The sequence below is a fragment of the Cervus elaphus genome, chromosome 27, assembly GCF_910594005.1.
Source record: "Cervus elaphus chromosome 27, mCerEla1.1, whole genome shotgun sequence".
In the NCBI taxonomy this organism is placed as follows: Eukaryota; Metazoa; Chordata; class Mammalia; order Artiodactyla; family Cervidae; genus Cervus; species Cervus elaphus.
The window spans coordinates 24204075-24231737 of record NC_057841.1 but is presented as its reverse complement, the minus strand read 5'-3'; the positions used below and the strand labels follow the sequence as shown (position 1 = coordinate 24231737).

At 39.2% G+C, this 27663-nt stretch overlaps 2 protein-coding genes across 4 annotated transcripts in view; one reads left to right on the top strand and one right to left on the bottom strand.

The window, feature by feature from the left end:
• Positions 1-12674, bottom strand: part of TPGS2 (tubulin polyglutamylase complex subunit 2) — a 60338-nt gene extending 47664 nt beyond the window's left edge. Inside the window, exon 1 of the mRNA XM_043889182.1 lies at positions 12357-12674. Coding sequence (XP_043745117.1) covers positions 12357-12438 — 82 coding nt within the window. The 5' untranslated portion in view covers positions 12439-12674. The remainder of the gene's footprint in view (positions 1-12356) is intronic.
• KIAA1328 (KIAA1328 ortholog) overlaps positions 12601-27663 on the top strand; it is a 440823-nt gene continuing 425760 nt past the window's right edge. For 2 of the 3 annotated variants that reach the window (XM_043889124.1, XM_043889125.1), the window contains exons 1-3: positions 12601-12901; positions 19187-19222; positions 19940-20082. In XM_043889124.1, coding sequence (XP_043745059.1) covers positions 12601-12901; positions 19187-19222; positions 19940-20082 — 480 coding nt within the window. Of the gene's footprint in view, positions 12902-17882; positions 18017-19186; positions 19223-19939; positions 20083-27663 lie in introns of those variants that run through there. The other variant, XM_043889126.1, reaches the window with a different exon arrangement.

The window sequence follows — 27663 nt, the reverse complement described above, 5'->3', positions numbered from 1 at the left end:
AAATGACAGCTGACGTGGCTAAGGCATTACCAAAGATATAATCCCCAGGTTGGGGCTCCCAGGATCCCTGCAAAGAAATAATGGTCCAGCATTTGTGTCTCAAGCGATGATGGAAATGCATGCCCTGGGCATAAAATGGACCTTGTACTCAGTCTGGAGACCCTCCCCACCCAAACTGTCAAAGAGAGATCCAATCAGACCCTGAAATGGGCCTTAGCCAAGGTATGTCAGGAAACTCAAGAAAACTGGCCCTAGTCTGCATGTGGTTAGCCCCAGGGGATAAATTAAAATTAAGTGTATTTGAACTTGTAACACACACACATAGTATACCCATTTCCCAATCCCAAGAGTAGGGACACCTTAACTCTGCTGAAATGGAATAACTCAAGTATGCCCCCCAGGTAGGAGAAACCATGAAAACTCTCACAGAAGATGGTGACCAGGTGCCCGCACCCACTGGCCTGGCCCTCCACCTCTTCCAGCCAGGAGCCTGGGTGAACCAAAAAATCTCAAAAACCAGCTCATGCCTAAGTAGAACAGACTCTTCTTGGTGAGCCCTAACCACTCACTCTGCCTTGATGTTGTAGGCATCACTTCACGGGGACACTGTACTTGAGGGAAGAGGCCCCCAAGCCCCAACCTGTAGAGAGACAACCTGGGGCAATGGCCCCCTTGATGACTCGTGATGCTAAGACCTGAAGCTTCTCTTCTAAAAAACAATCAAAGCATGACTAGGGAGATACAGCCCCAGCAGTGAGCCTCGACATCAGGGCACACTTGGCCATAGGCAGAAAACCAAGATACTTACATTTTTAGGAAAAATCTGACATGTGACCATTATTCTTTTGTCATCTGACACATAACCACTGTTCTCTTCAGCCATTTATCTTACATTGTCTGAAGTCATTTGCCTCCAAAAGTAATAAAGCAGGCTGGGACCTAGGACCCTTTGCTGCAGTGCTGCAATGTTTGTACCTGGACACACTGCTCCCTGAGCAACAAAATACATAGAAACTATACAGGACTAAAAACAACTGTGTGCATGTGCATTTGGGGCAAACTCTAAACAGAAGATACAGAGTCCAAAAAAACTCAATTGCCACTTTTGAAGTTGTTTGTTGTTTAGTCACCAAGTGTGTCTGAGTCTCCAAGTTGCTGAGTCGTGCTGGACTCTTCCGGGACCCCATGGACTGTAGACCTCCACAGAGAGGGTGCAACCAGCACTGAGATCTGAAGGGCAAAGTGGGGCAGCCTGGTGAGTACTCCACTCACCCTCCCCAACCAGAACCCTACAAAGCAGCCCCGCCCCTGGCTGTGGGAGAGAGTTAGACTCTGGAGTGTGAGCTGGCTTCTTTCCATTCTTCACCAAGTGTGTCTGAGTCTCCAAGTTGCTGAGTCGTGCTGGACTCTTCCGGGACCCCATGGACTGTAGACCTCCACAGAGAGGGTGCAACCAGCACTGAGATCTGAAGGGCAAAGTGGGGCAGCCTGGTGAGTACTCCACTCACCCTCCCCAACCAGAACCCTACAAAGCAGCCCCGCCCCTGGCTGTGGGAGAGAGTTAGACTCTGGAGTGTGAGCTGGCTTCTTTCCATTCTTTGATCAAATAAAACTTTCCTTTGCTTCTGAACCAAACTCGGTCTCATCCTACTGGCTCTAATGATACTGGGCAGGAAGACCCTTTTTGGGGCCCAACTTGAAAGGGTTGGTAACAACAAAAGGCTGATTGTTTTGCCTACATGAGTGGCCCCCAATAAAACCCCTAGAATTTGGGTCTTAGGCCAGCTTCCTTGGGCAGAAACACTGCACACATATTGTAGCATTTCACCACTTGAAGAAGGAGTGTACTCTATGTGACCACTCACTGGTGGGAAAATTTCAGAAGCTGATACATGGCTTCCTCTGGATACTACCTGATATGTCAAAGGTCAGATTTCCAGGGTCCAACTGATTGACAATAAATTATAGCTGGGAGTCCTGTGTCTTGTGAGTCCTTTTAATGAATCATTGAGACTTGTGGACAGTTGTGAGACACCAGAAACATGTATCCACCTCTTCATTTTAAATGTTTTATTTGTTTTAGTTATGTTTTGGAAAATAGCAAATAGCTGGGTTTTGTGAGCCAGATTTAAAATCTTTTTCTATTACTAGGTGACTTAAGCTCATTCATATTTATTTTTACAAGGAATATGTTTGGTCTCAGTCTTATCATTATATTTTGTAATTACACATATTATATTACACTTGTTATGTTTCTTTTTGAAATGTGTATCGTTTGCTCTTTTCTTTAAAATATTTTGAGGAACGGACTGCTTTCTATTGCTTCATGATAAACTACCACAAATTAGCAACTTTAAACAGCACCCAGGTCACAGTTCTGTAGCTCATAAATCTGGCACAGCATGACTGGTCTCTCTGCTGAGGCTGAAATAATTGATCTATATTTCTATCCGTCCAGGCAAACCGACTGCTCAAGTGTCAGCTGATATATTCTCCTTGGGTGCTCCAGGTCATCTTCCATTCCTGTTACTGGCAGAATTCAACTCCTTGTGGTTGTAGGAATGAAGTCTTCAGTCCTTGCCTGCTGTCAGCTGGGGACATTTTCAGCCTTCAGAGGCCTTTATGATATACTTTATCATGAGTTCTCATCCATCTTCAAGCCAGCAACAGCATAACAAATCTTTTTCATGCTTCAAATCTCTTCGACTTCCTCTTCTGTTAATAGCTTGTTGTAAAGTGCTCATGGAGTTAAGGATAATCTCCCTTTTTGCTATTTCACACAACAAATCACAGGTGTTATACTTCAGGAAATCTTGAAGGGCTATTTTTGAGATTCCTTTTATAAAAAAAATAGCCTTACTGAGATATAATTCCACACCATAAAGTGTTCACCCCACTGAAATGTATACTTCAGTGATTTTTAGTATGTTCACAAAGTTGTGCATCCTTTCCTGAAAAAGTAACCTTGTACCATCCTCCATTCCCCACTCCAAGCATTCTGGCAGTTTACTTTACATCTGTACATACTATAGATCATATAAGTGAAATCATAAAACACATGGCCTTTGTAACTCTTTTAATTAGTTTTCAAGGTTAATCTATATTGTAGCATGGATCAGTACTGTATTTCTTTTATTTGCCAACATTTTCTATTGTATGGACATACCACATTTTTCAGATCCATTCATCAGTTGATGGACACATGGATTGTTTCTACTTTATTACAAATAATGCTTCTGAGAATATTTGTGTACACGTTTTTGCATGTGAATATTTTCATTTCTCTTGGGTATATATCCAGAAGTGAAATTGCTGGGTCATATGGTAACTAGCTTTTTGAGGAAGTGTCAAACTGCTTTCCAAAGTGGCAGTGCCATTTTACATTCCCACCTATAGTGAATGAATATTTCAGTTTCTCCAATTCCTTGCCAAGACTTAGGTTTATTTATTTATTAAGCAGGCATCCTAGAGGGTGTGAAGTGGTATTTGGATTGGATTATTTGATGTTTTTGTTAAGTCATATGAGTTCTTAAGAGATTTCATCCATAAACCCCTTATCACATATGTGATTTGCAGTCTCTCCCTTTCTGTGGAGTCTTTTCACTTTCTTGATGGTATCTTTAAAAGCACAAGCATTTTAAATATTGATGAACCATGATTTAGCTATTTTTTTTTTTTTTTTGTTTCTTGTACTTCTGGTGTTAGATCCAGGAATCTACTGCCTAATCCAAAGTCATTAAAAAACCAATTCAAGGCCTATGTTTTAGCACATACATTTAATCTAAGATCCATTTTGAGTTAATTTTTGTATCTGAATTGAGGTTGGGGTCCAATTTCGGTCTTTTGTATGTGCCTATCCAGTTATAAAATATGTTGAAAAGACATTTTCCCTCATTGAGTTAGTTATTTAGATATCCCTGTTGAAAATCACAGGGCCATCCTATTCCACTGATCTATACTTCTATCTTTATACCACTGCCCCAGTGAAAACTACTGTAGATTTGGAGTAAATTTATTGTAGTAATATATACATTAATATCTGCCATGTTAACTATTTTAAAGTGTACAGTTAAGTACACTTGACATTGTTATATAATTATCACCACTATTCATCTACAGAACATTTTCATTATTCCAAGTGTAGTAAACTTTCAAATAGTGAAGTTTAAGCCCGCTAACTTTTGTACCTCTTTTCCAACTTGTTTTGGCTATTCTGGGTCTCCATTTTCAATTTTAGGACTGGGTTATTTGTCAATATCGGAGAGAGAAGCAGTTGACATTTTCATAGGGATTGTAAATTTAATCAATTTTCAGTGTATGGGATTCTAGGAATATTAAGACTTCCAAACTATAAACATGTATTCCAGTTTGTTTAGATGTTCTTTAATTTCTTGACATAATGTGTGTGTAGTAGTCAGTGTACAAGTCATGCACTTCTGTTAATTTATTCATTTATGCCTTACTTCTGTTAATTTAACTCTATACTAAGTATTTTACTGTTTTGACCCAATTGTAAATTGAATTGTTTTTATATGTTTATTTTTGGACTGTTCATTGCTAACCTATAGGGTGTTTGTTTTTTTTTTGTGGATTTCTTAGGACTTTTTTTTTTTTTTTAATACATGGAGCATGTTATCTGCAAATAGCTCTTCACTTCTTTCCTTCCCACTTGTATGTTTTTATTTCATTCTCTTGCTTAACTGCCCTGACTAGAATCACAGTAAAATGCTGAATAGAAGTGATAAGAGGGGAGTTCTTATTTTGCAGAAAAGAGAGAATACAGCATACCCGAGACTGCAATATTTAGAGACATCTGCTTGTAAGGTTGGTCTTTGGTTGGCATCTGGGAACTTGGATTTCAAGAGGATTTCTACCATTCCCTGGTAAGAGTAGCCCACTGTACCCACCTGTTATTGCAGACAATATGGTTTATGCTGAACACCTGCTTTCCTCTGGGAGTCTCAAATTTGGTACATATTAGGTAGAGGGTGTCTACATAATGGATTTCCAATAAAAGGTATGGACTGGGTCACATGAGCTTCCCTAGTAGACAACATTTCAGAGGTAGTGTCACATGTAGCTGGAATAATTAAGGGTGTCCCATGTGATTTCACCAAGAGAAGACTCTTGAAAACTTATATCTGGCTTACTTAATGTCCCCACATGTGCCTTTCCCCTTGCTTCTACTGTAATAAATCACAACACGACTGCCTCTCAAGTCTTATAACTTCAACTTGGTGTGGTGCTGGCGATCCCATGAACATTTGTCTTGTTCCTGATTTTACTGAGAAAGTATCCAGTTTCTCACCATTAAGTAAATGTTGGCTGTGGGTTCTTCATAGATACCCTTCATCAGCTTGAGGAAGTTTGATTTTTGCTTTTATGTTTTCATTCTATCTCACAATTCAGGTATGTTCTGTCATCAGAGAACATACCTTGTATGATATAAATTCTTCAGAATTTATTTTGGCTTGTTTAATGATCTAACATATGGTTTATTCTTGAGGTTACTCCATGTATCCTTGAGAAGAATTTTTTATTAGACTGTTTTTGATAGTGTTCTACAGATGTCTGTTAGGTAGAGTCAATTTAGTGTTGCTTAAGTTTACTAGTTCCTTGTTGACTTTCTGCCCAGCTGTTTTATCGACTGTTGTTAAGTAAGGTATCCTCTGAGACTATTATTGTTGAATTATCTATTTCTCCTTTCAACACTGTCAGTTTTTGCTTCATATATTTTGGACCTTCATAGGTACATATATGATAATTGTTTTGTTTTCCTGGGCATTGATACTTGTTATCATTATGAACTGTCCTCATTTGTTTCAAATAATGAATTTTGTTTTCAAGTTTATTTTATCTTATGTTAGCATAGCCACTCAAGCTCCACTTTGAGTTCGATTTGCATGGTATATTCCAGCCCCGCCCCCCATTTTCAGTTTTAACCTGTTTGTGTCTTTAAATACAAAATGTGTTTCTTGTAGACTAGGTATATTTCAATCATGTTTTTGCTTTTCTAAAATCGGATATCAATCTCTGCCTTCTCATTGAAGTGTTCAGTCCATTTACATTACATGTAACTACTGATAAGGTTAGGATTTATTTCTGCCACTATGTTATTTCTTTCTGAGTCCTCACCAGCAATGTTTTCAGAATTGCTATAGTCAATTTCTAATATCAGTCTGTTAATGGTGATTTATTAGACTTTCCTCTATCAAATTTCTGAAAATTCTTCCAGCTTCCACTCATTTCCCAGTTTCAAAGATGCTTCCACATAGGTATATGTCACAGGAGAACCCATTTCCAGGTAACAAAATATATACATTAGTTTACTATGCTGCATAAGAAACTACCATAAATATAGTGGTGGTTAAGATGGAGGACACTATCCTCTTGATGGCCATCAGCTAGGGGGCTGCTCTCAGCTCCTACAGACTAGTCGCAGTTCCTTGCCACTGGTCCTCTCATAGGATCTCTCACAACATGGCAGCTTAGCTTTTCAAAGTCAGGAGGAAATTCATCTGACTTCTACATTCTCTTATAGAATGCCATGCTGATTATGTCAGGCTACCTAGGATAATGTCCCTTTCACGTCAGAGTTAACTGATTAGGTACTTTAATTACATACACAAAAACCCTTTGCCTTTGTCATATAATGTAACCTAAGCCATGGCATGACATCCCTCCTTTTGACAGGTCCTGCCCATTCTCAAGAGTAAAGGAAGCACTAGGTACAGGTAGCACTAAACATCACCATGGACACCAGCAGACGGTCAATGCTGAAATCAGACTGATTATACTCTTTGCAGCCAAAGATGGAGAGGCTCTATACAGGCAGCAAAAACAAGACCGGGGGCTGACTGTGGCTCAGACCAGGAACTCCTTATTGCAAAATTCAGACTTAAATTGAAGAAAGTAGGGAAAACCACTAGACCATTCAGGTATGACCTAAATTAAATCCCTTAGGATTACATAGTAGAAGTGAGAAATAGATTCAGGGGATTAGATCTCATAGACAGAGTGCCTGAAGAACTATGGATGGAGGTTTGTGACATTGTACAGGAGGCAGGGATCAAGATGATCCCCAAGAAAAAGAAATGTAAAAAGGCAAAATGGCTGTCTGAGGAGTCCTTACAAAGAGCTGTGAAAATAAGAGAAGCAAAAGTCAAAGGAGAAAAAAAAAAGATATTCCCATTTGAATGCAGAATTCCAAAGAATAGCAAGTAGAGATAAGAAAGCCTTCCTCACTGATCAATGCAGAGAAATAGAGGAAAACAATAGAATGGGAAACACTAGAGATATCTTCAAGAAAATTAGAGATACCAAGGAAATGTTTCATGCAAAGATGGGCTCATTAAAGGACAGAAATGGGATGGACCTAACAGAAGCAGAAGATATTAAGAAGAGGTGGCAAGAATACACAGAAGAACTATAAAAAAAAGATCTTTATGACCCAGATAATCATGATGGTGTGGTCACTCACCTAGAGTCAGACATCTTGGAATGCGAAGTCAAGTGGGCCTTAGGAAGATGCTTAGGAAGCATCTCTATGAACAAAGCTAGTGGAGGTGATGGAATTCCAGCTGAGCTAATTCAAGTACTAAAAGATGATACTGTGAAAGTGCTGCACTCAATATGCCAGCAAATTTGGAAAACTCAGCAGTGGACACAGGACTGGAAAAGGTCAGTTTTCATTCCAATCCCAAAGAAAGGCAATGCCAAAGAATGCTCAAACTACCGCACAATTGCATATATCTCACATGCTAGCAAAGTAATGCTCAAATTTCTTTAAGCCAGGCTTTAACAGTACGTGAACTGTGAACTTCCAGATGTTCAAGCTGGTTTTAGAAAAGCCAGAGGAACCAGAGATCAAATTGCCAACATCCGCTGGATCATCGAGAGAAGCAACAGAGTTCCAGAAAAACATCTACTTTTGCTTTATTGATTAGGCAAAACCCGTTGACTGTGTGATCACAACAAAATGTGGAAAAATTCTTCAAGAGATGGGAATGCCAGACTACCTAATCTGCCTCCTGAGAAACAGGTATGCAAGTCAGGAAGCAACATTTAGAACCAGATATGGAACAATAGATTGGTTCCAAATAGGGAAAGGAGTATGTCAAGGCTGTATCTTGTCACCCTGTTTATTTAACTTATATGCAGAGTACAGCATGAGAAATGCTGGGCTGGATGAAGCACAAGCTGGAATCAAGATTGTTGGGAGAAATATCAATAACCTCAGATATGCAGATGACACCACCCTTATGGCAGAAAGCGAAGATGAACTGAAGAGTCTTTTGATTAAAATTAAAGAGGAGAGTGAAAAAGTTGGCTTAAAACTCAACATTCAGAAAACTAAGATCCTGGCATCTGGTTTCATCACTTCTTGGCAAATAGATGGGGAAACAATGGAAACAATGAGAGACTTTTTTTCTGGGCTCCAAAATTACTGCAGATAGTGACTGCAGCCATGAAATTAAGACGCTTGCTCCTTGGATGAAAAATTATGACCAACCAAACAGCATTTGAAAAAGCGAAGTATTACTTTGCCAACAAAGGTCCGTCTAGTCAAAGCTATGGTTTTTCCAGTAGGCATGTATATATGTGAGAGTTGGACTATATCTGAGCACCGAAGAATTGATGCTTTTGAACGGTGGTGTTGGAGAAGACTCTTGAGAGTCCCTTGGACTGCAAGGAGATCCAACCAGTCAATTGTAAATGAAATCAGTCCTGAATATTCATTGGAAGGACTGATGCTGAAGCTGAAACTCCAACACTTTGGCCACCTGATGGGAAGAAGTGGCTCATTTGAAAAGACCCTGATCCTAGGAAAGATTGAAGGCGGGAGGAGAAAAGGACGACAGAGGATGAGATGGTTGCATGGCATTACCAAATCAATGGACATGAGTTTGAGTAAACTCTGGGAGTTGGTGATGGACAGGGAGGCCTGGAGTGCTGCAGTCCATGGGGTCACAAAGAGTCGGACATAACTGAGTGACTGAAGTGAACTGAACTGAGAACTGGAGGTCATCTTAGAAATTTGCCCACTAGTTACTCTATAGTTACATCCTTTTAAACATCCTTTTGTCATAACAGAAAATAACTGGTACATCATTCTTAAACTCTCCTCCCACCTTTGGTTTAGTCTTATGTGCATGTATTTATGTATGTTTGTGTGTATTAGTCTGTATGAAAATAATGCTCAGCAGAAGTCTTTTTGCAGAAGGTTCCCCAATCTATATTTGATAAAATCTGTCCTCTAGTAGATTCCTCAGGATGGGTTCATGGGTGGAGAATTTCCTAAGTTCTTTTATTTGACAGACAGTTTGGATAGATATTAAATCCTGGGCTCACGTGTTCTTTCACTGAATTTTCTATACTTGTTCATGTATTTTAATTTTGTTTAGAGTTTAAAGTTTTCTTCTACTTCAGTTCTTTTTTGGGAAGAGTCTTCCTCAGTTGTCTGTTTGACATTTTATTTCCTGATTCCTGCATTAATTCTCTATGGGTTTTACTTTTCTCTCCTTCATTTTGCAATAGGGTGTCATTTAAAAAGATTTCTAGGTTAGTGACACTAGTTTCTCATTTCTGTTGGTTGTTGCAGCTAGCCTCTTTGGCTAGAATCATTTCTGGGTCTGTTTGCTTGCCAAGGATTCTTCTGATGGTGAGAGAGTGGGGCAGGAAAAATTATGGTCTGGTCCTATGGTTTGTTGCTTTTTCTCTTTTTAATCTGTTACTTTGCACATTTGGTATTCTCTGTCTTTAAGTAACACTGAGAGTTTGGTTTTGGATAAAAATGTAGTTGCAGAGTTATTGCATATATTTTTGGAAGGAGATTTTTGGGAGGTTGCTTACCATATACCCATCACTGACTTCAGCTGCTTTGCTTTAAAAAATCCTCTTAATATATTGTCTTTTCAAACAAGAAAGAAATGTGAAAACATACAGGCATACTCGTTTTACCGTGCTTTGCTTTATTGTGCTTCTCAGATATTGCTTTCTTTTTTTATTTTACAAATTGAAGATTTGTGGCAACCTTGCATTGTTAGATAATGGTTAGTATTTTCCAGCAGTTAAGTATTTTAAAGTTAAGATATGTACATTTTTTAGACATAATGCTATTGCACACTTTAATAGAGTGTAAACATAACTTTTATACACAGTGGAAACCAAAAATTTGTGAGACTCACTTTATTAGGATATTCATTTTACTGCAGTGGTCTAGATCCTAATTCCCAACATCTCTGAGGTATGTCTGCAAATGATTTTCGACTTGTGATTACTAACTTGAAATTATTAGGTTTTGACTACATTTATAAATAGACTGCTTACAGGAGGCTAGACTTCCTATAAATTTAATTACCAGAGTTGTTTAATTCCTTAGGTAGGTTTTAACTTGTAACTGTTAGCAGTTTGCCAGACATCTGAAATACATAATAGAATATATTAAATGCATCAATGAAATTTAAAATATTTATAGACATTTAATTATTTAGGCCTTTAAATCAAACTGACAGTTTAAGGGACATTTAGTTAGCTTGACTTGAGTAGATTAAACATTTATTAAAAGGAAATAATTTATTTAGAGAAAATTTTCTAGATTTATAAAGACACTAATGAAATTGAAGCTCCAATACTTTGGCCACTTGATGCAAAGACAGTGAATGTTGGGAAAGATTGAGGGCAGGAGGAGAAGGGCTAGAGAGGATGAGATGGTTGGATAACGTCATCATCTCAACGGACAGGAGTCTGAGCAAACTCTGGAAGACAATGAAGGACAAGGAGCCTGGAATGCTGCAGTCTGTGGGGTCACAAGGAGTCGGATGTGACTAAGTGACAGAACAACAACAATGAAGTGTGTCTGTGGTACAGCAAGACCTGCCTAAGTCCAGAAGTACAAGAAGCAATAGGGCAGAAGTCTGGGTAAGAATAAGGAGACAAGATATGAGTGGTCTCGGTGATTAGCTCTCTCTTCGCCCGACACTCTAATTTCATTTCTAAAACTTATCGCTTCTCCCAAACACATCAGGATGTTTCACACCTCATTTACTGTTTTAGGCACCGAGGAATATCAATTCAGTCACTCAGTCGTGTCCCACTCTTTGCGACCCCATGAACCGCAGCATGCCAGGCCTCCCTGTCCATCACCAACTCCGGGAGTTTACCCAAACTCATGTCCATTGGGTCGGTGATGCCATCCAACTGAGGAATATAGGGAAGAATAATACAAAGATCCTAATCTCATGGACTTCAACTACAGAAAAGAGACAAATTAAAACAAACAAATAAATACATAATTTCAAACAGTGGCAAGACCATGAGGATTAAAAAAAAGTAGGATAAAGGAAGACAGTGATAGGGAACGGTGTTACTGGAACTGTATTCTGGGAAGGCTCCTCCGAGGTTGTGATATTTAATCAGAGATCTGAATGAAGTCAGAGAAAGACATTCAGAGGAAGAGAATTTCAGATGGAAGGTCTAGTAAATTGCAAAAGCCTTGACGTGGGAACAAGCTTGGTGGGTTTATGGTACAACAAGGAGGCGACTGTGACAAAAGCAGAGTGAAAGTAAAGTCAGAAAGACAGCTGAGCGTAAATTATAGGAGACTGGTGTGTCATGACACAAAATCTAGATTTTTTTATGAATGCCAAAGGAAGGTATTGAAATGTACTATTTGGCCTGCTTAGACTGCCTTTCTCCTCCTCGGTTATCTGGCTAACTTCCACTTGTCTTTCAAAATCAGCATCATCTCCTGTGGGACATATTATCTCCAGATAATATGAATCGCCTCCTTCTGTGTGCTACCTCTGAGCAATAACGAATGACTGAACTGTGTGTGTGTCTCATTTCATTGCAGAGTAGCTCTAAAATTTAACGTAGTAGTAGGTAGTAAAGAAAGGTTCCATAAAGGAAAACCACCCATTCAACGGTGCAAACCTTCACTTCTCTGGACCAATTCAGGTACCATTCACACGGAGGCGCATGGGAACCGGTTGCCCTGGGAGGTCGACTGTAACATTTTCCCACCTCTCTCTTGCCACCTGAGGCCAAGAAGGCTTCTCAGGACAGCCAGCCTCCCACTGTCAGGGGCCTGCTGTTTCCCCTTAGCACATCTATTCCCGCATCCTTCTTGGGCCCTGTGGTGGGATTTCGGATGGGGTGACCTTCGGGCTTCGCGTCTCTGCATCCACACTCCCGGCAAACGCTTCCGTGGCCCAGTCAACGCACCTTCTAAACAACGGGACTTAACAGCCGCGATGTCCACTGGCCTAGACAGTCCAGCTCCCGCCGCGCCTCCGTGGCACACCCTTCATCCCGCAGTCGCCCTCACGCCCCACCCCCCGCCCCGCCCCACTCACCTAGGATGCGAGTGACCCCCAAGGTCAGCTTCTCCAGGTGCGGCTTGCTGCTGCCCAGCAGCGGGGGCGGCGTCTCCTCCATGTCTCGCGTCCCGGCTCCGCGTGCGGCCGGGGAAGGGGAGGGGACCGGGCGGGGGAGCGGGGCGGGCCGGAGGGCCGGACACCGCCCGGGAGGCGCGGCCGTCAAGTTCGCGGCATGCCGGGACTTGTAGTGCTCGGCGCCTGAGAGGGCTACGGGACGGAGATGAGGGGCCCGGGCTGCTCGGGCGGTAGTAGTCCCCCGAGGAGCTTGTTCCCGCTGCCCCGGCGGGTGCTCCACGCCACGCCGCCGGGACCCAGCGACCCCTCCGGCCGGACCGTCCCGCCCCGCCGGGGCCGGCCGCGCAAGCGGGGGCGGACCTCTATGTCGTGTGGCCAATCCGGACCGGGCCTGGGGGCCGGGGCGGGGCGGCCCCGGCGCGACGCCCCGAGTGGCGGTTGTTTCAAGATGGCGGACGTGGCGGGCCCCTCCCGCCCGGGCGCGGCGGCGTTCTGGAGCCGGGACTGTATCCTTTGCCCGCCTGACAGGGGGCGCCGGCGCCTTCCCCGGGGCGAGCGGTCGCGAGGGACTCGAAGCAGAGGGGAGAAGTTCGCTGCGGACCCCGGGGGCGGGGCCGTGCTGTCGGGCCGCCGGGCAGTCCCCTTGCTTGGGTATTAGGTGGCAGAGAGCCTGCACTGTTTCTCCAGGCTGGAGTTCTAGACGTGGGCACTCGACCCAAGCTGTTTCCCTGCCCTCCTTGGCGGTGAGCTCCGGAAAGACGGCCTAGAGTCGGGGGCTGGAAGGGGCCCTCTGCCTGAGGCGACCTCCGGCCGGCCGGGTCTGTGCGGAGTGAGCTTCTGGAGGAGGGCATGGTGCTGTTTGGTCCAGGATCTTTTCGTCTTGGTTTAGGAGTATCCCTGGCCTGCGCTGTTAGGAGCAAGTCAGGACCTCGTCGGACTTTAAAGCCTGGCAGTGACGATGTATTTTCATACTTAGATCTTCAGAGAATCGTGGGACTTGTTTTCACACGGACGTGATCTGGTGATGCTGATGATGGAATCAGATGCGATGCAGATTTTAGGGCCTGGGAGTAGTGTTGATTTGTATGTAGGTGGCGGGTCGCCGCTAGCAGGGTTGAATCAGTTCTTGGATAGTTTTATGGTAGAGAAGCGGTGGCGCTTTTATCCTTGGAGTAATGAGATGTGTGACAAAACCGGTTCTTTTCCTTGCGTTAGGTACACTGTTCCAGATTGATCTTTGGCCCTGGTAACTTGCTTCATGTTCCAGGAGAGTTACCTGGAAGGAGGGCATTCAGTGTGTTGGATACCCACGGAGGCAAGCCTTTTTGTCTGTTTGCTAGGATTGGCCATAGCATTGTTAGAGGCATTGCTGTTAACTTCTGAATCGTTCTTTGCAGGTTCTCCTTAGCTAGTCAGTAAAACTTAAGAAGTTATATTATCAGTTCCCCTTGTTGGATTACTAAGATTAAAGTGTCATGCCTTGAAGAGTGGGGTATTTTTGCATTTCTTGCTGCTGAGCGTTTGGTGTTATGGACTTTCTAAGCATTATTACCATTTGTGTATGAGAGGTTGGTGAGCATCAAGTGAAATCGTGATCCTACACTGTGGATAAAAAGCACACTGATACACTGTGAAAATTAAATATTTTTTTCTTTACCTGTCAGGAGAATATGTGCATCGGGAGCAACTGGACTGAATTAGAAGTAAGGAAATTGGGATGAGTCTTTCTCGTGAAACATTGCCTCTGCAATGTTAGAATTTTCTGATAGAGATATATGAAGATTATTAACTTACAATGTGCTTCTTCAATGTAATCATTTCCATAACCATCTATGTGGCTTTCGTTATTATTCCTTAACTTTCTGTATAACCAATGCTATTGTGCTGATACGAAATGTATAAGGATAGTGTTCTGATATATAGTAGAATGTATGTGGGGTGTGGATAGGGGAGACAGTTTGTTGCAGTGGGTATGATTAAGTTAATAGGTGTGTAAACAGAATCTATGCTCTTGGTCTTAGCAGCCTTGTACTTAATTATTTATGTAATCATATTACTCCGTATTTCATATAGATATCATATAGCCTTCCTTTTCTCTTACATTCTCCCTGACTGTAAAAATTAACGTAAAATACTCATCTTTGCAGTGAAAGTGAGGAGTTGAAGTTATTTGGGGAAAATGGTGGTGATTACGTTCTGTAGAAATTCAGATGTTTGAAAGGAATTTCAAGGTTACCAGTATCACCTGTTTCCCCTCCCTATTCCACATAATGACCAATTAATATCCAGCCTTAAATATTTTCATGTTAAATTTCTGTAGGACTTGAAAGCAATGTCATATATGAATTTGTTACTGAATCTTTGCTAAAAAACATAATTATGAATCATTTGATTTGGTCATGTGTCTTTTGATCTTTCTGTAAAAAAATTTTTATTGAAATGTCTTTTGATCTTGATCTCTTTTCTCATTACACTGATGACTTCCCAGACCACCCCTGAAGTTCTTATAGTTAGAACTTTCAATAGAAAAATGCCAAAAAGTATATACCTGTAATCTGGTATTCTTTTCACACTATTCAGAGATTTTCAGTGCCTCACCTAAACAATTGGAGAAGTATGATTGAGAGATTTCCATTCCTAGATGTTTCTATCATGTGAGGACAGGTCATCTCTGACTGAAGGTCACCTTTTCATATTGTTGTTTTTATGAGTTGTGTATCTCCTGCACAGTATGATTCAGCAGTGCTATTTTGCACAAGGTATTTCTTTATACCCAGTGTGTAAACAGTGATATGCCATGTTGTCATTTTATGGCTTAAATCTACAAGTGAAATATACCCACTTTGGCCATAAACTGCTTTCCTTCTTCATTATAGCCCTTGGTAATATCAAAAGAAATTAATATTTCTGCAGTATCTAAATTTGATTGCTGAAGTGCACTTAAGTGTATTATCTTTAGCAGTATTATGAACTTGATATTAACAAATATGAACTATAAAGGACCTGGTCAAAGCATTGCAGTAGCTATAATCTCTGCCATTGAGTTTTCAATTAAATAGGGACTTTATGTTGATGTTAAAATAACATCAGTTCAGTTCAGTTGCTCAATTGTGTCCGACTCTTTGCGACCCCATGGACTGCAGCACACCAGGCCTCCCTGTCTGTCACCAACTCCCGGAGTTTACTCAAACTCATGTCCATTGAATTGGTGATGTCATCCAACCATCTCATCCTCTGTCGTCCCCTTCTCCTTCCACCTTCAATTTTTCCCAGCATCAGGGTCATTTCAGATGAGTCAGTTCTTCGCATCAGGTGGCCAAAGTATTGGAGTTTCAGCTTCAGCATCAGTCCTTCCAAAGAATATTCAGGACTGATTTCCCTTAGGATGGACTGGTTGAATCTCCTTTGCTGTCCAAAGGACTCTCAAGAGTCTTCTCCAACACCATAGTTCAAAAGCATCAATGCTTCAGCACTCAGCTTTCTTTATAGTACAACTCTCACATCCATACATGACTGCTGGAAAAACCATATATGTCAGGAAAATCATTATGGTTAGTAATGATGATACACATATTGCTGATAAGTGATTCATACTCACAAGGTTATCACAGAATGGGAAGTACCAAGTTTATTTTCTTCACATCCTGTTGCTCTAGAATAGGTATATTTATTTCTCCCTACCACTTCTGGCTTGGGTTTCTGCTTGCCACTTTAATTTCGGAAGCTTGGGTGTTAAAGACTCTTTATAACTTGCTGTACTTACCCTATTGAGGCACTTCTAGATGAACCAAGTGGAACTAAGGTGACACAGAGAACACGATAAGAGGTCCAAATTGTGTCTCTTTAACTTTCCCATGAAATATACATTTGTTGGGAATTGGTATTTGAAGAAGGTAAATATTTGGGTTCTCAAAAATAATGAGGTGAAGACAGATTACAAACAATTAGAAAATATAGGTTGGATGGAGGCAATTTCAAATATTTTGTCTTATTTATAAAAATTTCTGTTAAGGTCAGTTTATTTAGTGGTCTTATATTTGAAAAAGAAATTTGGTGTGGGTGTAACTAGTAGGGTTTGTCTGCATATTTTGCATAGGACAAAGAGAGAAAGACAGCATTGAGAGTTGTTGGACAGTGCCTCATGGGATTAAAGAAATACCAATTTAATTCGTTCCTAGATGGTTTATTATGATCCAGGCATTCTTTGATCTTAGAGATACAACATTGAACAAAACAATGCAGATTTTCACTGGCTTCGTGCTTACATGTTAGTGAAATGAAATTAGTTCATGAATAAGTAAAATAATATTATATGATTATGGGTGCTATGGAGAAAAATAAAGCAGGAAGAGAGGGTAGCTGTTAATGTCATGGGGGTCTTTTGTGTTTTGATAACTGTTGCTTTGTAGTGTTTTGAAACCAGGAATTGTGATGCCTCCAGCTTTGTTGTTCTTTCTCAAGATTGCTTTGACTAATTAAGGTCTTTTGTGGTTCCATCCAAATTTTAGGATTGCTTATTTTACAATATTTCTGTGAAAAATGACATTGGAATTTTGCTTTGAATCTGTAGATTGCTTTATGGACATTTTAGCAATACTCTTTTAATTCATGAACATGAATTTCTTTCATTTTTCTTCAGTTTCTTTCGTCAGTGTCTTATACTTTTCAGGGTACAGGTCTCTTACCTCTTTTGTTAAATTTTCTAGATTTTTTTACTCTTTTTTTGATGCAATTTTAAATTGGATTTTTTCCTCCTAATTTGTCTTCCTGATGGTTATTCTTGTATAGATTTTTATTTATTGATTTTGTATTCTGCAACTTCTGTTTATCAGCAATCTGAATGTGATTATTCTAATAGTTTTTCAGTAGAATCTTTAGTGTTTTCTGTATGTAATATCATGTCCTCTGCAAATGCATGTTTGTCAAAGGCTTCTATAGTTTGTTTTTCTTAAAGGAATAGGAAGCAAAGTTATTAGCTTAGAGTAAAGATGGGGGAAATGGTATCAGGTTGGAGGAGGAAAGAGAAAGTATAAAATATTTGATGAGCTTCTGAGTTGAGCAGACTCCTTTGTGGATGATCTAGAGAAGTGTAGTATGTTTTCCAGGACTCAGTTATGTCAGCTTTCCATAGGTCATCCTTGGAGATGGAGAATATTCTGCAAATCCATCCCTCTTTTATATTTTAACTGAGGGCTCTGTCACATGGAGCTTGTCCTGAGTCATCTTGAAATTTTTCCCCTCTGTACTTTTTCCCATGTGTGTATTTCCAACAGCAAATAATTAAACAGTTACTGAGGAGTCCCAGAGGATGTGAAAAATGAATCTGCTGCTAAAGAGTCTGCACAATTTCAGCTTGTAAAGCTTTTGTTTTGGATTGGGTGTCAGTGAATTTAGAAATGCTCCACTCCAGTCAGTATTAGTTACAGTCAATTTCCTTGGACTAGTAGGTCTAATATTTTGTTTGTTTACTTGTCTTATATGCCTCCTGAAATTTTCTGTGCTCATCCCTGATGTCTGAGGAAGTTTAAAGTTTTTAGAGGCACTAGGTACCAGCCAAAGTCTTGAAGCTGGGACAGTGCATATGCTGCTGAGGAGTTCTGAACCACCTAGCAAGTCAGACAGTAAGCACCACCATTGTGTTCCTTAGTTTCCTCCGGGATTCTAGGCATTTCCAGTCAACATTTCTTGAAAAGATTCCATTTCTAGAATTGGTTCTAAACTGAAATATATTGGCTTTCTAACATGTTTTATCCACTGTTTTATTCCTGTCTGCTCCCAGGAGGAAATAGTTAATATTTGATTTGTCTACAAATTTTGGAAAACACAGTATTTCATAAAGTAATACAAAACTTTGGACTTTTCTATGTCATTTGAAAAATAATTGTTTAGACACCTGCTTCCTGTATGTGTAATAGAAGGTTATCAAATGGTAGACATACCTGGATTTAAATCTAGTTCTGAATAACATTTTATTTCTGAAAAGTAAACTTTATTATATTGGTTCCCTTTCTATATCGGTGTTCGGCTCAGCTGGTAAAGAATCCGCCTGCATTGCAGGAGACCTGGGTTCGATCCCTGGGTTGGGAAGATCCCCTGGAGAAGGGAATAGCTACCCACTCCAGTACTCTGGCCTGAAGAATTTCATAGACTGTATAGTCCATGGGGTCGCAAAGAGCTGGATACGACTGAGTGACTTTCACCCTTTCAAAATTTCTCCTTTTGAAATTCGAAATAGTTCTTTTTTGTCTTAAATTTCTTCCACTTGTTAAATAGTAGGGCTTCTTGAGACATTTCATGAATGTACTGTGGAAGAATAAAAAATATTTTTGTGTTTGCATAATTGAGCTGCTCTTAAACAGTATTTGTTCTTCAAAGCTAAAACTCATTTTGAAATTACGTATTCATGCCTCAGATAACTTGTCAGTTCACCAAAGATGAGCACGATGGAGTGTTTAACTCCTTGTTTAGAAAAGGAAAGAAAATGAGAGGAAACTACAGCAGAATTTATAGTGCTGGGTATGTCATTTGGGAATAAGCATGGATAAAACTTTAATGGAACAAGGCATTCCAGCATTTTTACAAAGCAGATAGTTGTGAATATATAAAGATGAACTTTAAAAGATTATTAATTTTGCTACATTTAATTACATTACTTCCTAGTTTTGTTTTTAAAAGCTAGTTACAAACTTCTAGCTCAAAAGAAATTGCAAATTACAGCAGAAGTACAGAACAACAGCATTTGGATGTTGGATAATCTTTTCTAGTATTTTCCTTTATGCCTTCCTGCATAGTTTCTGATGAAGAACAGTCAGTAGTGTATGTTCCAGGTATGATTTTCTATATTAATTTGGTAAACTTCTTTGCTTCTTAAGAGTTAGAAGAAAATAAAACATTAGGACAACTTTGTAGGTATAAGTAGATGCAGAACAGTTCATCAGAACCTAGTTTTTTTTTTCTTTTTTTAATATTTGGTGTGACCCCACTAAGATTTGAAATATTGCCTTATTTTAGGATCTGGCTGGCAAGTCAGCTTTTGATGAATTTATAGAATACTTCGTTCATGGATTAGCAGATTCTTTTGTTACTTTTCATGTTCAAATAATAGTCTAAATTTTATATTTCAAAGAAAATGTATAAACTTCATGACGTAGGGTTTATGTAACAGACTTTGAAGTTTACTGGTTGTTATGAGATGAGTTGTAAAACTGAACCATTGGAGGCACATCTAATTAGGTGAAAATTCAGATTTTTAGTTTCCAATAAGTTAAGGTACATATGGCATGTTGTAGTTTATTGGTTTTAATGTGATTTACAAATGTTCACATCCCCTTTAAAAAATATTTCAGTTGAATCTCTAATGCATTCACAACACAGTCTTTTCATGACTCGTTATTTAGTGCCAGAGCCTGAAAATTAAGTTTATAAAGAGATTTGCCTATCAGGTGCCATACAGTAGAGGGTATCAAGGAAAAGGTTGCTAGGGGGAGGGTTTAAAAGAATGAAAAGATATAATTTTGAAATCTTGTTTTGATGGAAATCCTTAGGAATTTCTACAGAAGGAAATATCAGGTCAAGACACAAGATGCTGAATCCAAAAGCTGATGTTAAAGTCAAGACCTCCAGGGTGACTGCTGCTCCAGTCTCCATGGAGTCTTTAAAAGGTGCAGGAGATTCAGTTGATGAACAGGTCAGTAATTTCTTTTTTTCTGTTTTATTTTTTTCCTTATTCTCCAATCTTTATAAACACTGGCCAATGAGTCATTTTTCTGTGCTGGCCAATGACTGATAGGTCAGTGTGGAAGAGTCCTTGAAAGAACATTAGGTGATCTACAAGTATTTTGAAAAGATACAGAGGATTCAGGGATGCTTTATTAATATTTAGTATGAATATAAAGTATATATATTACTCAAAGCTTTTGTTACAGAATGTTCAGGCTTACTTTAAGCCTAAGTTAAGAAGCGTTTATTGTTTTCATAAGTTTCAGAAAACTTACATCCTGATCTGTGTGGTGTTAGTAAATCAAATTGACAGCAGTTTTTTAAATTTTATTAGGTATTCTTTATGATTTTTGTTCATGTAAATATGTTAGTTGATAAATAATCCTTTGCATATAAGAAAACGCTTTGTTAAAATTAGCATATATTATTATTATTATTTCCTTCACTTGTCAAATACTATCATGAAGACTTTATTTTTATCGCTCAGTCATTTATTTCTCCCTTGTCTGTCTTTGCCTCTCTAACAGTGTCTCTACATTCCTTTGGTACGTGCCCTGTCTAGTTCGTTTATTTTACTTTGCATGTGTGCTAAGTCACTTCAGTCATGTCCGACTCTTTGCAACCCTATGGACTGTAGCCTGCCAGGCTCCTCTGTCCATGGGATTCTCCAGCCAAGAATATACGAGTAGGTTGCCATTTCCTTCCCTGTTATTTTACTTTATATTTTGTCTTCTCAACCAGAGGTTAAGTCAGGGTTTGACAGTCTATGAGTTGTAGGCATCTGCTTTTCCCTGTTTTGTGAGTCAAGTGTTACTGGAACACAGCCTTTCTCTTAACATTCTTTTAATGTCATCTTACTGCTGCTTTCGTATTACAGTGTCAGAGGTGCTGTAAAGATGTATGCCTACAAAGCCAAAATCCTTTACTATTGAACTCTTTATAAAAAAATGTTTTTAAAAAAAAAAATGTTTTACAGTACCTGGTTTATGTTCTTGAGGAAATGTTCAGTGTCTAGTTTTGTTACTTGTTACTCTTGACCCTTGAACAACACAGGTGTTAGGGGTGTTGAACCCCATGCAGTCAAATATCTGCATATAATTTTTGACTCCTCCAAAACTTCTCTAGTAACTTACTGTTGAATGAAAGCTTTGCTGATAACATAGTTTACACATATTTTGAGTTTATATGTATATATACATGTATTTTACACATTCATGACACGCCTAACTTTTTCCTTAATTTATTTTTATATATTTCTTTAGGGTGTGTGGTTCATTTACAAGTTTTTTCAAATTGTCTTAAATCTCCAACAAGTTTTCCAGTGTATTTATTGAAAAAAATCTGCTTATAAGTAGACCTGTGCAGTTCAGACTCACGTTGTTAAGGGTCAACTTAACACGTTGGGTCAACTTATCACGTTTAGTTATCTACAGGATTTAACTGTGATTAGCTCAAATCTTGCATGGGCTTCCCAGGTGGCTCAGTGGATAAAGAATCCACCTACCAATTTTGAACTGTGGTGTTGGAGAAGACTCTTGAGAGTCCCTTGGGCTGCAAGGAGATCCAACCAGTACATCCTAAAGGAGATCAGTCCTGGGTATTCACTGGAAGGACTGATGCTGAAGCTGAAACTCCAATACGTTGTCCACCTCATGCGAAGAGTTGACTCATTGGAAAAGACCCTGATGCTGGGAGGGATTGGGGGCAGGAGGAGAATGGGACGACAGAGGATGAGATGGCTGAATGGCGTCACCGACTTGATGGACATGAGTTTGGGTAAACTCCAGGAGTTGATGATGGACAGGGAGGCCTGGCGTGCTGCAATTCATGGGGTCGCAAAGAGTCGGACATGACTGAGCAACTGAACTGAACCAATGCATGAGATGCAGGAGATGTGGGTTCAGTCCCTGGGTTGGGAAGATTCACTGGAGGAGGAACTGGCAACCCACTCCATTATTCTTGCCTGGAAAATCTCATAAACAGAGGAGCCTGGCAGACTGCAGTCCATGGTGTCACAAGGACATGACTGAGCTCAAAAGTCCTGTTATGTTGCTTATATCCGCAGTATATCCACTTCACAAAAGCTGTTCCCCATTAATCTCAGCTGCTGACAACCGCTAACCTGCTTTTAATCCCTGAATATTTGTCTGTTCTGAATATTTCGTATAAATGAAATAATGTACTTTATGGTCTTTTGTGACTGGCTTCTTTCACTTCAAGGTTCATCTATGTTGTATCATGAATCATTGCTTCATTCCTTTCTATGGCTCAGTGCATGTTTTGTTTAACCACCAGTTGAAGGACATTTGGATTGTTACACTTTTTGGCTAATATGAATATGCTCCATCAGCATTCATGCACAGATTTTTGTATGGATTTCTGTTTTCAATTTTCATGGGTATATATCTAGAAGTAGAATTGCTGGGGCATGTAGTAATTCTGTTTAAGCTTTTGATGTACTGCCAAAGTAGCTATACTGTTTTACATTCTACTAGCAATGTATGAGAATTCTAGATTCTCCACGTTCTCACCAACGCTTTATATCCATTTTTTTTGTTTATAATTGTAGTAAATTTGAAGTGGTATCTCATGGTTTTGATTTGTATTTTCCTAATGGCCAGTAGTGGACTTCACTGGTAGCTCAGATGGTAAATAATCCACCTGCAATGCAGGAGACCCAGGTTCGATCCCTGAGTGGGAAAGATCCCCTGGAGAGGGGAATGGCAACCCACTCCAGTATTCTTGCATGGAGAATTCCATGGACACAGGAGCCTGGTGAGCTACAGTCCATGGGGTTGCAAAGAGTCGGACATAGCTGAGTGACTAAACACACACACACACACACACACACACACACACACACGCACGCACGCACGCACGCACGCACGCACGCACGCCAGTAATGATCATCTGTTTATGTGCTTCTTGGCCATTTGTATGTGTTCTTCTTATTGATGAGTTGTAAGAAGTTATTTATAAATTCCACCTCTGAGTCTCTTATCAGATACGTTATTTGCAAATATTTTCTCCCATTCTGTGGGTTGTTTTTTTTCACTTTTTTATTGGTGTCCTTTGAAGCTTAAATGTTTTAAATTTTGATGAAGTTCAGCTTACCAATGTTTTTCTTTTATTGTCTGTGCTTTGCTGTCGTGTCTAAGAAATCATTACCTAAACCAAGTTCTCAAAGATTTATACCAGTATCTAAGAGCTTTGTACTTTTAGATATTACATCTAAGTTTTGATCCATTTTGATTTACTTTCTGTAGATGGTGTGGGTAGTGACCCAGCTTTATTCTTTTGCATGTGGATGTCCTCTTGTCCCAGTATCATTTGTTGCAAAGACTATTCTTTCTTTGTCTTGCCACCCTTGTTGAAAAATCTTTTAATCATAAATGTAAGTGTCTATTTCTGTAATCTCAGTTCTATTCCATTGATCTGTATTTCTGTTTTAATGCCAATACCACTCTGTTTTAATATATTGTAGCTTGGCAGAAGGCTTGGAATCAGAAAGTGTAAATAGTCCAAGTTCTTCTTTTTCAAGGTTGTTTTGGCTATAATGGGTCCTTTGCATTTCCATAGGAATTATGGAATCAGCTTGCCAGTTTCTGCAGAAAGTCAGCTTGGGATTTTGGTAGCAATTGTGTTGACTCTTTTTAAAAAAAAGTTGAAAAATACAGTTGATTTACAATAATGTGTTAGTTTCAGGTATACATCAAAGTGATTCAGTTTTACATATATGTGTTTATAATTATGTATGTGTGTATATATATACATATATTTTCTTTTTAGATTCTTTTCCCTTATAGATTTTTGTAAAATATTGAGTCTAGTTCCCTGTGCTATACAGTAGGCTCTTATTGGTTATCTATTTTATATATAATACTCTGTATATGTTAATCCCATAAATTAAGTGATTGGGAATCTTTTTTTTTATTTTAATTTTTTATACAACTTTAAAGGTTACTTTCCACTTACAGTTATTACAATATATTGTCTGTATTTCCCGTATTGTACAGTACATCCTTGAGCCTTGCACCCCATAGTTTGTATCTCCTACTCTGCTACCCCTACCTTGTGTTAAATCTTTAGATCAATTTGGCGAGTACTCTCAGCTTTATAATATTGTCTTCTAGACCTTGAATATGGTGTGTAAGTTGTCTATTTATTTATATCTTTAATTTCTTACAGTGATGTTTTGTTGTTTTCAGTGTACATGCCAAATTTATTTTCAAGTTTTAAGTATTTTATACTTTGTGATGCTACTATTAATGAAATCGTTTTCTTAATTTCATTTTTGGATTTTTGACTGCTAGAAACATAGTTGATTTTTTATCCTGTAACCTTTCTAAATTCATTGATTAGTTCTAATCTAATAGCTTTTTGGTGATTTTCTTACAATTTCTTATATACAAGATTATGCCATCTGTGAATAGAGATAGTTTTATATTTGCCTTTTCAGTTCGGATTCCTTTTATTTCAGTTGTCTCGTAAAGAGATTTAAAAATGTGACAAACCTTATTCCAAATCGTTTTTTCATACTGATAGTCTTTTGGTTCAGTACCGATTATTGAGGGAACCATTCATTTCTGCATTGAATTGCCATGATGCTATTATAAATCAAGGAGAGACTTAAGATTTCACTACAAGTCTGGCATCTGTGAGAGGAGAAGGAAAGAAAGATTGACAGGGAAGAGGCTCAGACTTCCTTGCAGTCTGAGATAATATATGAGAGATGTATTATTCTTCCCTTATTATAGCATAGCATCTTATTTGGTAATCTCTAATTTTGTGTTTATCATTCTGTTGTTTCTCTTTATCAGAGGTTGACAAACTATTTCTGTAAAAGGCCAGATGGTAAATGTTTAGCCTTTGTGAGACACATGGCCTCTGTCTTAATTATTTAATTCTACCATGATAGTGTGGAAAGTGCCATATGTATGTCAGTGTATAAATGAATATGCATGGCTGTGTTTTAATAAACTTTTTTTTCCAAAAATAAGCTTTGAGCCAGATTTAGCTTGCAGTCATAGTTTATCAACTGCTGTCCTATATGGTGTAAACACGTATTTGTTTTTCAAACAATGGTGGTGGTGTAGTCACTAAGTTGTGTCCACCTCTTGCAACCCTGATGGAGTGTGGCCCACCAGGCTCCTCCGTCCATGGGATTTTCCAGGCAAGAATACTGGAGTGGGTTGCCATTTCCTTCTCCAGGGGATCTTTCCCAATCCAGGGATTGAACCCACGTCTCTTGCATTGCAGGAGGTCTCTTCTCAGCCACCAGGGAATCCCATAGTTTTAAGTATATTTCCAAGTTTTTATGAACGTTCTCATCATATTGTCTGATTTGGTTTTTTTTCATTCAGTATTATGTTTCTGAGGTTTATTTATGCTGCATGTTGTCATATTTAGTTTCTTTTCACTGATATTTCAATCAGGGTTTACTCAGTTATTTCAACTGAGAGTATGTTTAGTATATAAAAATTTGTTAAACTGGTGCTGGAGAACTGAAAGGCAAAAAGGGCCACACTAATTTATCATGTAGGTAATAACAGCAAGACACAACCACCATCTCTAGAGTTGGGAAAACAGAACAAATCGGAATTATTAAAACCTCGAAACTTGGAGGAGGGGCCACTTAGAGCTGAAATTTGGACCTTTGATGATGGGGAACTAGCCTAAGGGGTATTGCTGTCTCCAAGGAGACGTGACAGGCTGGTTCTGTGAGGCCTGGAAGAATCACCAACTGGAATGGGTTGTTCTTGCCAGGGTGAGGATCTCTGGCAGGGCCAACACTGAGAGAGACAGAAAGCAATAGAAAGGAATGTGTCCTTTCTTCCTCTCAGAGCCTCTCCTTCTCCCTGTTGGTAGAGCTTCATAGAGAACAGGCTTCCCTGGTGGTTCAGATGGTAAAGAATCTGCCTGCAATGCGGGAGACCTGTGTTCAGTCCCTGGGTTGGCAAGATCCCCTGGAGGAGGGCATGGCAACCCACTCCAGTATTCTTGCCTGGAGATTTCCCATGGACTGGAAAGCCTGGCGGGCTGTAAGTCCATGGGCTCACAAAGAGCTGGACATGACTGAGCGACTAAGCACAGCATAATAGAGAATGATGTGGCAAAGGAGAATTGAGGTTTCCAGAGCCTCAGCCTCACAAAACAAAGCAGGGTGGGGTGGGTTTGAAGATGGATTAATGTCAACTAACAATCAGTAGCTGCAGAATTCCATTGTATAAACATACCACTGTTTAACTTTGGTTGACAAACATTTGTGTTTTCAGGTTTTTGCCTGAACACAATGCTGCTGAAGTTCTTGCCTATTTGCAAGAGTTTCTCTTTTTTGTTTACTGAAATCTCTTAATGGGTTTTCAGCGATTTTTCCCTTTGTCAAATCCAGTGACTCCTTTTAATATTCTGTTTTTTGATTATTACCACTGTTAACCCCACATTCTTCTTAAAACTTTTTTCTCCTACAATATTGTATGCTTATGATCCTCCTTTTGTCTTTTAAGTTACCAGTTTTAATTTATTTTCTTGGATTAGGAGTTGATTTTTAAAAACTAGTATTTTTTTCTTAATTTTAAGGAAAATTTTAAAACATAGAAAAATATAAAGAAAATAATAAAAATCTAAACATTATGGATAGCAGCATATGGCTGAATTTTAAATTTTTATGTTTTTCTCTGACTTGAGATCCAGACCCACATTTCCAGCTTCCTGCCTAAACATTTCCTCATGAATGTCCTCCTGGCATCTCAAACTGACCATATCTAAAATCTAAAACCAAATTCATTTAATGTTTTTTTTTTTTTTTTTTTTTTTACCATGTCTTGTTTCCCATTTCCTTTTTCTCGCTTATCTTTCCCATCTTTGGCTAACAGTGCTTCCAGGATCCATTTTAGGGGTCTTGGATTATTCTTGGCCACGTGAAGTAATTGGACTGATTTACTTTGTGGTTGCATAACTGCCAATGCCAAAGATTATTTTTTTAAGCATTCCTTTTATGTGTTAACTGCGGGTACCTTGTGAATTCCTAGATTTCATGGCTTTAAAGGTCCCTCTTTGATGTTCATGTACTAGGAGAACTTTTTATAGTTTAAGAGGTAGGATAGTACAGTGGGTAAGAACATAGACTGTGGAATCAATGCTTGAATCTTGGTTTTGCTACTTAACTGCTATATTCCTAGGCAATATATGTACCCTCACTATAGAATAGGAATAATATCTACCTAATAGCATTGTGGTGAAAATGAAATGTATTAATAAGCATAAAATACTTAGAATATTCCTAATAACACTAGATATAACGTTACCTAGTATTACTATTACTCTTTGATCTAATACCCTTTGGAATGAACCTTGGGATATATTGAGAGCTTAGAGACTGGTGTCTCTGCTGCCAGCCTTAGTATACCTTCAAGCAGCCATGGGACTGTGGTGTCAGAAGGGATCTCAGTATCTTCCATTAGGTGTTTGTTTCTGTGACATTCACCAAGGGAAAGTTGTTTCCTTATTATTCCCTAATACTTAAGCAGGCACATTTGTGCCTGTGAGT